Source organism: Tetrao urogallus, assembly GCF_951394365.1.
Source record: "Tetrao urogallus genome assembly, chromosome: 6".
Taxonomy (NCBI): Eukaryota; Metazoa; Chordata; class Aves; order Galliformes; family Phasianidae; genus Tetrao; species Tetrao urogallus.
Genome location: NC_136819.1, coordinates 4,990,796 through 5,006,261, shown reverse-complemented (window position 1 = coordinate 5,006,261; position 15,466 = coordinate 4,990,796). Strand labels below are relative to the sequence as shown.

Sequence of the window (15,466 nt, the reverse complement as noted above, 5' to 3'; positions counted from 1 at the left end):
CTGGGCAGTGTTTTATGCACCCAGACAGAAGAAGTACATGTAAATAAACACTTACATCTCCATACTATGTAGGCTTCTCCCCATTCCTCAAAATATGTCACATTGGAGATGGAAATATATAGAATCCAATCCAATTACATCACAACAAAAAGATATGTAAATCAATACTTCAACAAGCTAGCATCTCTTTTGCCATCATCCATCTTTTCCGTCTCCTCCCTGGTTTGTCTTTTTCTGTTTTGTCTTCTGAAGTGTTTAGTTTATTTCAATCTAACAAATGGTTTTCATATCTATTTGTGCTTTCAGAGCATGGCAGGAAAACATCTCCTTAAAGGAACTGCAGCGCAGAGGTGTCTGCTTACTAAAACTTCAAGCTGCCAACCAGAAAACTGGCCTCTACGGGCGCCTGCTTGTGACATTTCAGCCTAGAAAATATGATTCAGACGCCGAGCTGCCCTATAACAGTTTTGGGCCTGGTAAGTGATAGTCCCATTTGTGCAAAGCAGAAGATGACTGATATGCTCTGCCAAAAGTATTTCTAATGCAACGCTTGTAAAGACTGAGTGATTGAGGAAAAGAGGAAGTGAGAAAATGTGGCTAGAGGGTGAATGTAGAGAAATAGGTTGTCTTTCTCTTTCAGCTTATTATTAGCATGGATGTTGCAGCAGGAAATACTGCCTGTTGTAACAAGCAAGCTTTCCTGATTCAGAATCCTTAAAAACAAAGCCATGGTATCCCACCATTAAAGATTTCTTAGCATGCTTTGTACAAGCCACTGTGTTCATGCTTGGAGTAGGTAAGGAGCTTACCTTGCAGTTCATTTTCAAAATGGAAAATGGGCTTTCTTTTCCTTCCTGAGCTGCCAATTTCCTCCCTTCCTTGTACTGTTATTTTTTATCAAGAAGATGTGAAGTATACACCACGTGTATTAATACCTGGAAATAGAGACGCTAGAAAAAGACTCACCAACACATCAGCCAGCACTCTTCCTAATTGTCCCTTATCCTCTGCCATCAATTCCTTGAAATTACAACCGGGAATGTCAGAGCTGAATGGTTGCCAGTATCTGAGGTAGGTGAGGAACCAGTCTGCCAGCTATAGCCAGCTGCTTACCCCTTGGAAGGACTTGGTTTTGACTGTGAAATAGTTCCAAGTGACAATGGAAATAACTTCTTTTTCTTGCAGAGACCCTTTTCCTTAGGCAACAAGGGTATTGCTTTGCATTCTCCAAAGCTGGTCCCTAAGAGGAGGGCTGGCAACACCAGATAGTTTGCTGGTTTCATTTAATAATTTGCTTTCTTCTGTTTGATGAATCAATTAGCTTGCTATGCAGATACATCGTGGGAAACTGGTCTGTTTCTGATCTGTGGTACTGTTTCAAAGTGGGTTGCCATTCAGTTTGTTGATGTTGTCTTTACCAGCCAAGTCTCCAAGCTGCTGACCTGTGAAATTAAAAGAACTCCTTGCAGACTTGGGTCTCAGCCTTGAGGTCTAAGAAGCAGCATCCATCAGTGCTTTTCACAGAGAAATAACATTGCTATAGCAGTAAACTATTCCTAAGAGACAAACATTTTAATGCAGGAGCTGATGAACAATAATTAAGAACTTCCATTAGTTTGCTAATCTGAAATTTAGTCCTCAGTAAGCCTGAGACCCATTTAAATTGTCCACTTGCTAGACACCTTGTTCAAAATCTCCATTTCACCACTGAACTGCATAATCTGACTGATCCTATCTCATATATATGTATGAAGAGCAGAATGGCTATTGTGAGCCCTTTGAGAATCTCTTTCTTTTTTACTTCTACTGACTGGCATAAAATAGTCCTCTGGGAGGCACATGTTGTCATGCAGCCTCCTTGGCTATGACTGAAAGATAAAATAAATGTTAAAAATTTTGTCTTAGACCTTAGAGAAGTCAAGCCCTCCAGGGTTTGTGTGAAAAAATGTTACATTTCTGAGCAGCATAGTGGAGAGCACTGGTGGTCTCTACCCCAAGCCGTATGGGGTCTGAAGGTAGCTGGTTACTGTCTTTTCACTGCTTCTTGCTGCATGCTTTGTCAGGAAAGAGAAGGATTTATCAGTGATATAGATGATGGGATTGAGTGCACCCTCAGCATGTTTTCTGATGACACCAAACTGAGTGGTGCAGTTTATACAGCAGAAGGAAGGGACCATCCAGAGGGACCTTGATAAACTCGAAAGGTTTATCAAGGTCCCTCTACCTTTATCGAAAGGTGGGCGCTTGTGAACCTGATGAGGTTCAACAAGGTAAAGTTCAAGGTTTTGCACCTGGGTCAGGGTAATCCCAAATACGTGTACAAACTGGAGGAAAAATTCCTTGAGAATAGCCCTGCTGAGAAGGAGTTAGTGGTACTGATTGATGGAAAGCTTAACATGAGCCAGCAGTGTGTGCTTGCAGCCAGAAGGCCGAGTATATCCTGGGCTACATTAAAATAGGAATGGCAAGCAAGGAGAGGGAAGTGATTGTCCCCCTCCACTCAGCTCTTGTGAAGCCCCATCTGGAGTACTGCGTCCAGATCTGGGGCCACCAACCCAGGAAAGATGTGGAGCTGTTGGAGAGGGTCCAGAGGAGAGCCATGGAGGTAATCAAAGGTATGGAGCAACTCTCTCATGCAGATAGGCTGCAGGAAAAAAGCTTGTTCAGCCTGGAACAAAGGTAGCTGCAGGAAGACTTCACTGTGGCCTTCCAATATTTAAGGGAAGTTTATAAAAATGAGGGAATCAACTTTTTACAAAAGTGGATATTGATAGGATAAAGGGGAATGGTTTTAAATTAAAGGAATGGAGATTTAGATTAGATGCCAGGGGAAAGTTTTTCACTGAGAGTGGTGAGGTGCTGGAGCAGGTTGCCCAGAAAGGTTTTGGATACTCCATCTCTGGAACTGTTTAAGGCCAGGTTGGATGGGTCCCTTGGCAACCTGATTGAATACTTGATCCAATGATTGGTAACCCTCTCTGTTGGATCCTTAAAGTCTCTCCCATCACAAGCCATTCTGTTATCCTATTGTATTCTCCTTTATGGGCTTCTCACCTTGGCAGGAAACATGGGGTTAGTCCTGTGTTTGGTGCATATGGGCCTACTGTCTTCATAGGACTATGCTAGTCTCCTCAAGAGAGCTTCTTCTCAAAACATTTGTCACTCTTCATGCTCTCTTCTAATTTGTCTTTGCAGGTGACATTGTGGGCCTTTACAATTCAGTCGGCCAAGGCGATCTGCTCTCCACTGGCACTGTAACACGTGTCACCTCCAGAGCAGTGACCATTGCCTTTGAGGAATCTCGAGATGGCATGCTGAGTGTGGATCATGAGAGCTCATACCGCCTGCTGAAATTAGCCAACGATATCACCTACAACAGGATAAAAAAGTAAGGGCTGTGAGGTGGCAGCTCACCTAGGGTCACCACTCAGGAGGACAGAGGCCAATTGAAAATTGCCAGGCTTATTCTAGGAAAACTCTTCTGAGGCTGATCTCGGCACTTGGCTGAACTGATGTGCTGAAAAATCATAAGTGTCAACTATGTCAAACCAGAGCAACAGTAGAAAGGGGAAATGTACGGCAGGTACAGGGGATGTGAGGAGTCAGGGATGCAGCAGTTAGATACAATCAGCCTTTTGTGCCCAAAAACTCCTGTCACCAGGATACACTGCTCTGGCCTCTGACTTGTGCAGGGAATTTTTTGAAGGAATACACACAATGCTTATAACCTGTTTTTTTCTGTGGCAGAGCTCTAAATGCACTAAAGCAGTACCACGGTGGTCCAGCCTCTGATCTGATTGATGTCCTCTTCTTTTCTTTGGATCCAAGCCCATCCAGTGAAACAAGTAAGGATGTTTCTAAGACTTTGTAAAACTGGAGAGCTCTTTTAGATCTGTCAGTAAAAGCAGATGTTGCTACTCATACAGGTTTTAAGCAAACATCATGGGAAATTACTGAGAGGAAAGAGGTAGAAATGTTCAGTCTCTAGAGCAGTCAGTGAAGCCTGAAGTTGAATGCAAGTAATAAATAGCATTGCAGCTAGCAACATTAAATACCTGTTTCTCATTGTTAATGGGTCACTGGACACGCTAACCTGCTGTAAAGACACTCGTCATCCCTGGTCTACCAGAGATACAGAATTACCCAGACTCTTCAGCTAGCTAATGTTCACTTTCCTCAAAGAGTACCAAGTAAAGATGAATTCTGGCATTAACAAAAGCTGAATTTGTGATGGGAGAATTTCTTTGCACACATTCAAGAGTCTGAAATTGAATTTATGTTATGAGGCACTTCTTATTTGCTTCCTGCTCCAATGCCATCCATAAACTTCAGAGATCAGAAGCTGCCTGCACTGTTTCTGTACAGAAAATCCAATAACTCAGCCTACATGGGAATTAAGTGACTGTGGAACTACTGCAATTTGAAACAGCATGGGAATGCTTGGTTTTTTTTGTTTGTTTTGTTTTTTTTTTGTTTGTTTTTTTTTTACAACCTTGTGATTATATTCAGTCAAGGTGGAAATACTCAGGCTGCTTTGGTTTCATTGTCAAATATTTAAAACCTCACAACTTGGCTTTACCAACAGCTGCCCAAAAAAATTGCGTAGGAGTAGAATCCCCTTTTACTCTGATCTTACGTGATTTGAGTTTTTAAAAGATGAAAGATGCAGTTACACAGCTAAGCTTTCAAGGGAACCATGGGGAAAGCAAGTCAGCAGAATATGAAGGCTTGGCAAGTGTTAATGAATATTGTCCCTTGACAGAAGGGCTGCACACAGCAGAGAAGGAAGGCAGAAGGTAAACCAATTTGCCTTACAGGATCAGGCAGACATTCTGTATGTAAGCTGGGCAGAGAGCTCAGGTCTCTCCTGAGGCACAGGGCTTACTGCTCAGAAGTGTATCATGAGTTATGTCATCCATCACTGGTCTCCTTGTTGGCCAGGGCTGTGTTTGGTTTCATCCCCTCTGTGCAGGCTGTTACAGTTTTCCCAGTTACCTTGATTACTGTATTTAGTTGTCCACAACTTTACACCTCTTTCACATACTTACTTCCATTACCTTCAGGCTAGGTTTCTGATATGATACATCAGGGCTGAAGAATTAATGCTAATGTGAGTCATACCTCCCTAGATCTGACACTGAGCTTAGTCTGAGTCAAACCTTTTAGCCTTTTGACTGTACTGGGACTTTGGTGTACTCAGGTTTTTAACATTAAATAGAAGAATTAAATATTAATGTACTAACTTTCATAGCAGCTTTAACTCCACCTTTTTCCTCTGGTGGCAGAGCTGCCTCTGTAATGAAGAAAAACAGTGAATTGCTCAGATGTGCCAACTGAAGTGCGAAGATGAATTTTACATCTCCCCAGCGCCAAGAATATGGATTTATAGAAACATTCAGCTGCATTAGGCAGGAGATGCAATATGAGAAGGCAGCACATCACCTGAGAAGAGCAAAATGCTCTGGCAGGGTGGAAAGGCCTTCCATTTACCTTTTCACTTTATAGCTCCTTTCTCACTAATGAGAAAGATGTTATACTAGCCAGTAATTAAATAATAATAGCTTCAAGTATAAATGGATCCTGTAAGGTCCCTTCAATTATCATCCTCCACTGAGTTGAAGAGAAGGTCAGTCTGGCTGGATAAATTCTGTGTCTTATGCCTGTGAGACAGCACATGCAGGTTCTCAGGTATATTGAACACCTGGGGAAATAGATCTGTGTTTCAGCAAATAGTGTAGGAACTTGCAATGTGTGGCTTGTTTGCAAAAGGCAGACCATCCAAAGAAAAAGCTAACACTGACATTTGTGTAGAAAAAGAGAAAGGCCCAGAGTAGAGAGTTCCTGCCTCATCTAGGCTGGAAAGGCAGCTTTTGTGACTATCTTCTGTGACAGCATGTAAACCAAATGATAAGGAAATTGAGAATTAAAGGGGTCAATGGAAAGTGTAAGCACTCAGCTCCATGCTCAGATAATTGAGGAGTTTTCTCCCAGGGGCAAATTAGGCTCCAGCAAGTGATACAGGGAGCAGCAGCATCTTAAGTCTAACTTCTTAAATGTTTGTTTGTTTTCCCCAATGGTTGTTTATGCAGGGGATATCTCTTTAGGGGATACCCAAATACAGTTATGCTAGCCTGGCAGAATTTTCTGGCCTATCTGGTAAACAACTTCTAGCTGCTTGTTGTTTTTTTTTTTTTGTTTTTTTTTTAATGCTCTTGTGCTGTGATTTCCTCATGAGTGGATCACAGCTGCCTGGCACATCATAGGAGAATGTGCTGCCAAATGCTGTGCCTGGAAGATCTATACTGGAGTCTGTGTCATCCCAAGAGGGTGCCAAAATCCAGTCACTGGCTGATTAGATGGACAAGGAGTCTGATAAAACCAATTGAAATGTGGTTTTAAAGTAGTTAGTAGCTGCTGGCATCTGACCAATGCATGATGTTGGCTTGCTAAAAGAACACCAGTATGCACAGGAGGGTAATAATAACAAAAACAAATTCTGTGCCCTTTTTTCCCCCCAGCTCCTGATGACTTCCAGAGTTACTGCTGCGGTGCTAATTTGCACGCAGCTGTTTCCTACAGGATCTGGAAAATCCTGCTTTCTATTTGCTGTACTTGCTGAGTTGTGCCCTTATTCTGTGCTGTTCATCTCTCCTCCTTGCTGGAGGTTGCTGGAATTGGGCATAGATGGGCATCTATAGATCATAGATGGGCGTTGTGTGGTGGATCCCAAGCCCTTGCAAAACACTTAAAAATGAAATTCAGAGTAAGTATTCTTGGCATAAGAAAAAAAAACACTAGATAGGCTGTAGAAAGAATAACCTGGAGTATCAAAAGGAGCGTATGAATATATAACCAATGAGTAAATGAGATCTGCAGATACGAGTGGGACTGGTCCCCATCACAAAGTATTTCCAAGCCTTACCTTGCTATCTTCAGAAAAATCCCAGCAGGCTTTTCAGAAGGCAAATTCTGAACTGAGTAGGGTTTATGCTTATCAGGCTTGATAGAAAGCAAAATACAGATGCGTGTAAGAAACACTTTGCTTAGCTCCCCTCCATTTAACCTGCACCTGTGGCTCAGGACTTTCACACTGACAGCCTGCAAGAAAGCCTTCCCTGCTTACAGCTGCTGTCTCATACCATATATGTATATGTTGTTGTGAATGTATAGAAAGGCTTTGCTAGCCAGCAGAGGCCAGCATTGCTCTGCTTGCTGCACACCACAGAGTCAGCCAGGCTGGATGCACAATATCCCTCTCATACAGAGAATTCCCTGTTGCAAGCCTAGCCCCATGCAGAGGTGTCCCCAGAAAAATCCAACTCAGCAGGCAGAGATCTGGGAAAGCAAACAGATTTGTAGGAAAACATATATTGAGCTCATGCTATATCACTTGCAAAAGTCTTCAGTGTTTTTTGTCCCTCTGTTGTACGATGCTTCCTGTCATCATGGGAGCCATGAAATGGGCCCTGAAATCTGCAGGGCAGACTAAGCAGTCTGGACAACTTGACTGCTAAATACTTAACAAGGAGGGCATGGAAAGTTACCTGTCTAAGGAGATGTTGCTGGAAGACCAAACATGATGGCCAAGATGTTTTCCCCTCCCCCCTCCAAGCATAAAGCTCCTACACAGAGTTCTGAGTCTGGAGCTGGACTACTTGAACCCCATTCAGATTCACCCTTACCAAGAATGCAGATTTCATTGTCAGACTTCTGCTCTACAGACTGTAGGGAGGAGATTGGCAGCCCTGGGCAAAGCAGGAGGCATCAATGCAGACTTGGTGCCACAGGGCTGCAGCTGGTTTAAAGCTGTCTCTTGGGACTACCTGTGCAAATCCTGAACTGGTTGCTTGTAAAGAGCACTCGGGCCATCCTGTTGGAGTGGATTAACTGCATTTCTTCAGAGAAGCCTGCTTAAAGCCTGCTGATGGATGGAAGAGAGTTTAGAGGAGCCGCAGCATCCCACAAGCTTTGCCACCCTCCTCCTCCACGACTTAAAATGTGCCCAGCCCAGAAGAGAGGAACTGCCCTTCCAGCAGCTCCTAGCAGCGTGTGATTAAGAGGGAAGAAGGTGTGCTTGTGTGTGGAGAAGCCTCTTTCTGACCTCATTCTTTGAGCAAGGAAATATCAATGACTCCTACATCCCAGCTGTTCCTCACTATGGGAAATGCCTTGTAGTTTTTAAGCTATTCTTTTTTTCCTTGCCCCCTGGATGCATGCTGTTCTTCTCTTAGTCACTGGCAGGCTAACTCAAAAATAACATAAAGCAAGAGCGGAAAACATTACCATTATTTCCCCACCAGCATCCTTAGCATAGCTATGCTTGTTTAACCTAAACACCTTATTTGGATGTGCTGATTCAAAACTCAGTGCCAAAGGTTGTGTAGGAGTTGCACATAAGTTAACATATCTAAAGCCAGAGGAAACTTTTAAGCTTTTGATCAAGCCCTTAATGCAGAGGTAGAGATAAAGCAGATGATGCCCTGCAGGGAATGATGCCCAGAGATTTGTCTTATATAAGCTTTCATGGGAACATTATTTTCAGTAAACCTCAGTGTAATGAGTCATATTTCTGCTGTAATTAACTTTCATAATGAACAAGCAGATTAGCAGCAGGATTAAGTCAGATGAGAATAAATAATGGATTTAAATTATGTAAATCTTGGAGGTAAAAAGTGGCTCATGAGAATTCCACCTTTTGCAGTGAAACCAATTCTCTTGTAATGCAATTTGCATATTCATTTCCCTTTTTTCCTTTCTAATCATGAAATCCAAATTAACTTAAGTTTTCAATATTTATACTGCTTGCTTGCATCTATTTCCTGCCTTCCTTTTCTGTCACTGTTAAACAGTATAGGACAGCTGTGGGCTTTTTTTGTTTGTTTGTTTGTTCACAGATGCTGTAGTTTGTTTCACTGCTTTTTCACAGCAACTCATTGAGTTTGTTAACTGGAAGAGAAACAATTCATTTGCAAGATCAGCCACTTTCTTCACTTTCTTCTCTCTCTTCACTGAACGCTCACTAAATACACTGGCTCACCTTCAAAATATCCCCTCCCTGCCCTAAAAGTTTTGTATTATGGCAAGAAAATGCTTCCTAAAACACTGCCAAAAGTTAGTTGAGACTAGCTGTGTTCACAACCAAATGCTTGCTCCTTTTGAAACATCACTGAGCAGGAGAAACAGGGTGGGGGAGAGACTGATGCAGCATGGACAGCTTGATCAAGAAGCAGAACAATCCTTACTTTTACCAGTTTGTGTTCTTCTGGGAGGTGGTATATACAGTGTAGCTTGCTCCCCGGGAAAGTTATCACCAACATTTGGGCTATGGATTTGTGCTTCTCAGTAAGTTAGGGCTGAGGTCCAAGTGAATCTCCTGCTGTTTCCCCAGTGCCTTTAAAGCTCTACAATGACTCACTGGATGCATCGCAGAGGGAGGCTGTTTCCTTCTCCCTAGCACAAAAGGAGCTTGCCATCATCCACGGACCACCTGGCACAGGGAAGACCACAACAATAGCAGAGATCATCTTGCAAGCTGTACAGCAAGACCTGAAAGTGAGTAATCAGCAGCAGGAGTGCAGTGATAGCAACCATTCTGATTTATTTTGCAAACTCATTGGGGTTCATGGCAGCTAGAAGAAATCCAGTAGCAGCTGTGTTATGCTGGCTGGGAAATTTTCCCTACCAGCTGAAATGAGGTGCGAAGAGCAAACCTGAGCTTTGAAGCTTCTAATTATAAGAGACCCTGCACTGGTGCTTCAAGCCAAGATGAGAATTTGAGAATTGCCTTTGGTGTCTGGAGGCTGTGGAGATGCCAGTGATTTTTTTCCTGCTAGTTGCATGCTCTCATCTCCTCCTCTCTGCTGAGTGCCTTCCTGTTGCTCAGGCATTGTTGCTCCAGTGCTTCACTTATGGCAATAACAAGCACTTTGGTGTTTCTTTTCCCCCCTCACAGGTCCTGTGCTGTGCCCCTTCCAATGTTGCAGTGGATAACCTGGTGGAAAAACTGGCTGGCTACAAAGCCCGCATCCTGCGGCTCGGGCACCCTGCTCGCCTGCTGGAGCCCATCCAGCAGCATTCCTTGGATGCAGTCTTGGCTCGCAGTGACAGTGCCCAGATAGTGGCAGATGTCAGGAAGGACATTGACCAGGCCTTTGTAAGTGTCCGCACAACACGCCCCACATGTGTAACCTGAATGCCATCTCTCTATATTAAGAGTACTCCATCTGTTAGCCAGGCAAGCTACTTTGTAAGTGAGGAGTCACTCTGCCACTTCTTGATTACCCTTAGAAGAGAACTTGGCCTTGGAGAAAAGGCATTAAGGCACAAGCAAAGCCATCAGAATCAGGGGACACTTCCAGCCTGAAGAAGCATCTCACAGAGACAGCCTCTCTTCTGGAGTGTGCCTGAGTTTGCTTGTTCACTGTCCAACAGCACTCATCTTTTTCTGCTGTAGAGCCAGAAGAGGGCAAAGCTCCTCCTAGCAGAATTCCTCATTGAAGTGGCGAAATCATAATCATTACTGCTGCACCATGGGGAGATGCTGCAGTGTCCTGCTCTCCAGATTATCTGCCTGTTGTTCACACGGTTCTCTTCTCCAAAAGAGGAAGGGAAGCGTCTGCATCATTAATTCACTTCCTGATGAGATATCTAGCTGTCCTGAAACACCCTCCCACTCTCAGCCACCTCAAGTAGAAAGTAGAGTACACTATAAAAGTGCATCCTTAATTTCTTCTTTCTCAACCTAATTTATTTTTTTATAACTTAATTTACGGAGTAGCTTTTCTATTTGGGATAATAGGCTTTGATGCTAATTAGAATTTTGCTGGTGGTAGCATTGTCCAAAAGCCATTCTTCAGATGCTTCCAACTTAGGCAAGGTTTTTTGTCTCAGTGGGACACGCAGAAAAGCATCTTCATACCCCTACATGTGCTGTGCCATACTTGCCCAAGCATATTGTTCTGCCCTTCAGTAGTGCACCATGCATGTATTATTTTTTTTTAAATGATGGAGGTTGAACATGGCTTTCAGCTCCATGAACATTAATCTGCAGCCACTGCTGTGGCAGCGACTTCAATTTTCCCAAATGTGTCTATGCATCATCCAGCATTTCTGTTGCTGTCTTCAAGCATATTTATTGTTTGAGCACTCAGAGAAGTCACTTGACAAATTGTTCTTGCACATTTCATGTAAGGGTAAGAGAGGGCATCCAATAGCTGGATGAGGTCGTACTCGTAGCTGGGAGGCAAGTTTGTGATGAGAATACACTTATCTCTTGGGATGGAGACCCTGTTGTAGTCACAGCTATAAGCAGGATTTATTTCTTTTTTTAAAAACTTCATAATTGTTGATTCACTTGATGAACTCTAAAATAACAGGCAAAAAAGCAAGAGCTAACAACGTACTACTGCAGTCCAGCTTGTATGATGGTGCTTTGCCCTACCACAACCAGGTTTTTCCACAGAAAAGAGGCACCTGACCTATTGACTTCCCTTTCGCTCTCTAGGGGACAGACAGTTCACCTCTGAGGCCCTGGATCATCTCCCTAATCCTTAGTGTCTTCCTTTCAGTTTCCCCTAGTTCATTTAATCATTTCTTCCTTTGCTCACTCCCCATTTTGACTCTCCTTTTCTTCTTCTTCCTTACATTCAGCCTTAGGGAGACTAGTAGCATACCTGAAAATCCATGCTCTTTATACATGTTTTCTGTCCATCATTTTTTTCTTACAGTGTAGGCTGGAAGTACTCCAGGACATCAACTTCTGAATACTGTTTGTACCAACAAGGGTGTAATCCCATGTTACTTGAGCAAAAAAGGCAGATAGTTTTAGTGGCATTAAGCAAGATCAGCTGGCAGTTCAGGCCACCAGTTAGTTAGACCTACAACCAACTCCAGAAGAAAGCCAGCCTAAATCAAGCCAAGTATGCAAAACCCTATAGTTCAGCTTTGGAAGCAAGGTGTAACCTTAGATGCAGCTCCTAGACCAAATGGTGAAGGGTGGGGGCCCAAACAATGCAGATTGGAGCCTGCTGGCACCTGTGATGCCCTAACAAGGAGCGAGTGGGCTCAGTGAGCCAAGTGTTGTCCTTGGGGTTGACTGAAAGTTCTGCAGTGGGCTGGATTCAGCCAGATGTTTGGATCTTAATGACACAAGCCAGTTGCTATTGCTAATTTTCTAACTAGATGTTTTTTGCAGAACAGATGCAAAACTTGGCAGTACTGGCACCAGCAATTTTGCTCTATAATCTTCCTGTGTTCCAAGCAGAGAGGAAGCTGACACTGATCTATTTTGTTCCTTCAGCTCAATGAATATCTGGATTGGCAGCCACCCTCTTCTTTTGAGCCAAGCTAAGGGAAAGATGCTTGTATGATCTCTCCCCTGTAACTTATAAATCTGTCCACCCTCTTGACTCTCCTTTACATGTCAAGACCTCACAGATATTAAATACATAGAAGCATAACCGAAGCAGGATGGCTGAGTAGACAAGAGGCACAAAGAAATGTCTTTGCTAGAGGGAATGCTGTGATATGAGCTGAGCTGTGTTGGGGACCAGAGAATCCGTTCATACAGAGGATGTTCTAGAACCATCAGGTCTCATTGGTTCAGCTGCATGTGAGAGCCTGTGTGTGTACCCTTGTTAGGTTACTCATGTCATCAGCCTTCCCTCGAAGAAAATAGTCCAAATTCCCACTTGAGTGTTTGGGCAGCTTTCTCACGGTGACTTGCAGTGACCAATAGCTTGTCCCTTGTTTCATAGCTGCTGATTTGTAACTAGGGGTAGTGCTAGCAATCCATGGTGATGATTTGATGGTTTAGATATATTTAATCGGTGTTGCTAAAAAAAAATCCCCATGAGCCTGTCTGGGTGTTGCTGTGAATCATTTACAGCAACTCAGAGATGCCTCTTCAAAAATGCAGAGCTGCTGCTGTGGTAGTCTGTGGGTCAGTCATGTTGGGGCCCCTCCTGCTTCAAGGTCACTTGGAGCCCAAGAGTCTTTGCTTCCCCTGAGCTAGGAGCAGACCAAGACAGAGTGTGTTTGTGATGTTCCTCACCCAACAAGGGCACAAAACCCTCACTGTTATATTTTACTCTCCTCTTGGTGCTAAAGTACTTCTGCTCCTGTGTGAACTTTGTTGTATTGACCAAAACGTCTGACCTTCTATCCCTGCTGGACACTGAAAAAGCACAGAGCGGAGCAGGGCTGAAACAGAGGATTTAAAGACAAGGAGTTGCTCTTTAACAGTCGTTTACGTTTCTAATTCAAAATGTGCAGCCAGAAGAGTTGAAGTATGGGCCATCTATGTCTGAGACATCACTGTCTAGACCAAGAGTGATGATGCTACTCCGGATGCTCCTGGAGAGTGTGTTAGGCAGTGGTATTCTTGTTCTGCTGCTTCATGCTTTGAGCCTGGGGTTGTATTGCTACAGTCATACTTAACTGCATTTCAAGCAGTGCTGATTGCAAGAAGGGGCTTGCTGGTGGGGAGAGGGAAGAGAAACCAGGGGCTTTGTGGAGCTGCTTTTGGTAAGCCAGTGGGTCATGGTGGGCATAGAGGAGCCATGCTGAATCTGTCTGCTTTGGTTATCAGATAAGCTGAACATATCCCTCTTTGCTCTATCTTGATTTTTTTTTTTTACAGGCAAAATCCCAAAAGGCTCGAGACAAAGGGGAACGGGGCCATTTTCTCAGCAAGATTAAGGCACTGAGAAAGGAGCTGAAGGAACGAGAAGAAACTGCCATGACTGCAGCCCTTACCCATGCCAGTATAGTCCTTGCTACAAATACAGGTGCACAATCCTCTTTTTCTTGGCAATATTTTACCTCCCGTTGTCAAGTCTCATGTAAACTATGCAGTGCTGCATCCTGCCAGAAGGGATCCTTAGAGTTCTTGCTCCTGTGAGTCAGTCAAGTTTGCTGCATGCTGTCAAAATCCTGTGTGCAGGAGTGCAACGAGATCCTCCCTGCTTACGTCCTAGCATGTGTTTCTTCTGTTCCACTCTGAAATGAAGGTGAAGAAGACCTCATGAATTTAGAATATGGGTCTTTGAAGAGCCTTTGCTGGGAACTAGGCTGGCCCATCTTAATTCTGAGTTGGAGCTGAGCTTCCAGTGCATAAACAAGTGCTTTTGGAAGTGTATAGTCTGCTACTTATTTCGTAAGTCACAAGCTACTTGATTTAATAAGTCACAAGCTTTCCTGCTTGGATAATTTCCATGGCTGATTGAATACAACACATGTTTCCATAGCCTGATCTCAGCCTGTGTGTGTTTTGTTAGTTGTGTAAATCACCCAAGTGGAATAAAGCACATGGGATTTTGGGAACTGTTCCAGGTATTGGTCAGGCAGCACATGTAGGCACAACTACACATAGACAAGTAATAAATACCCTTGCAATTGAAGGGAAACAAAAGTGCTTAAATTTAACACATCCTGAAGTGCTTTTCTGGATCAGATGTATAATACTCCGGAGCCCACTTTTAATCCTCAGATTTGGTTGCTCAGAGATTATTCACTGAAAAGAAACATCAGTAATTTGAGGTCATAAAAAAGAACCTCATGGGGCATTCACAGTTTGCTAACATGAAGGTTAAAAAAAAATCATTCTTGTGAATTATTTTCTGGGTATTCTCTCTCACTTAGAATCATAGAATCACCAAGGTTGGAAAAGACCTCCATGATCCAGTCCAACCATCCACCTGCCACCAATATTTCCCCAGTAACCCACATCCCTTAGTACAATGTCTGAATGTTTCTTTAATACCTCCAGGGACAGTGACTTTACTGTATCCCTGGGCAGTTTTGCCTGAAATAAATATAGGGAGTTTGTTGTTTTTTTTTTTAATGAAACTGGTATTTTGTGCTAGCCATTGCAATGATCAGATGTGCTTTTCTCCTGGGGCTTGCTAGCAAGTCTGGAGGTCTGTGTAATTCTGTTTCAACAAAAGGTGGTAGAAAAACAAAGGAGTTGGACTTTGTGTTTTTCTCTGTTTGTCAAAAACTGTCTAGTTTGATGGGAATTATTGATGCACACCACATTGCTCTGTTGCTAGGTTCAGCAGAGGGAGAATTTAATCATGGCAACAGAGAGGGACAGCAGCGACCTTTAGTTAATGGAAGTTCGATAAGCCAAGCTGCAGCGCTAGAGGGGAAGAAAACTGTCTGCAGAGCTGTATGCCACAGTAGGACAGGCTTGCTTAGGCAGAGAGAATCTTTCTGGTTCTTTCTTTTCCTTCCACTTGTAGCATGGCAAGAAAAAAAAAAGTCAAGTGCAAACTGTTTGCCTCTTGTTATATGAGCCACAGTGGACTCATATAGGCTGGAAATTATTTGTAAGGAAAGCAGCATCTCAGTTGACAAACTCTGGCATCTGAACTGACATAAAGCTGTAGAGGCAGCAGGGTTTGCAGTGTCAAAGCAAAATCATTCCTAATCAGTGCTGGTTTCAGAACTACAGTGCAGTAGCGTG

General features: G+C 43.3%; 1 protein-coding gene across 1 annotated transcript in view; it reads left to right on the top strand.

Moving 5' to 3' along the window:
• The window catches only part of IGHMBP2 (immunoglobulin mu DNA binding protein 2), a gene marked incomplete at both ends in the record, with an annotated part of 35,174 nt that overhangs the window by 624 nt on the left and 19,084 nt on the right, over window positions 1-15,466 (top strand). Inside the window, 6 exons of the mRNA XM_079537361.1 lie at window positions 307-476; window positions 3,196-3,388; window positions 3,748-3,845; window positions 9,389-9,552; window positions 9,953-10,153; window positions 13,640-13,787. Of these exons, the coding sequence (XP_079393487.1) occupies window positions 307-476; window positions 3,196-3,388; window positions 3,748-3,845; window positions 9,389-9,552; window positions 9,953-10,153; window positions 13,640-13,787 (974 nt within the window). The remainder of the gene's footprint in view (window positions 1-306; window positions 477-3,195; window positions 3,389-3,747; window positions 3,846-9,388; window positions 9,553-9,952; window positions 10,154-13,639; window positions 13,788-15,466) is intronic.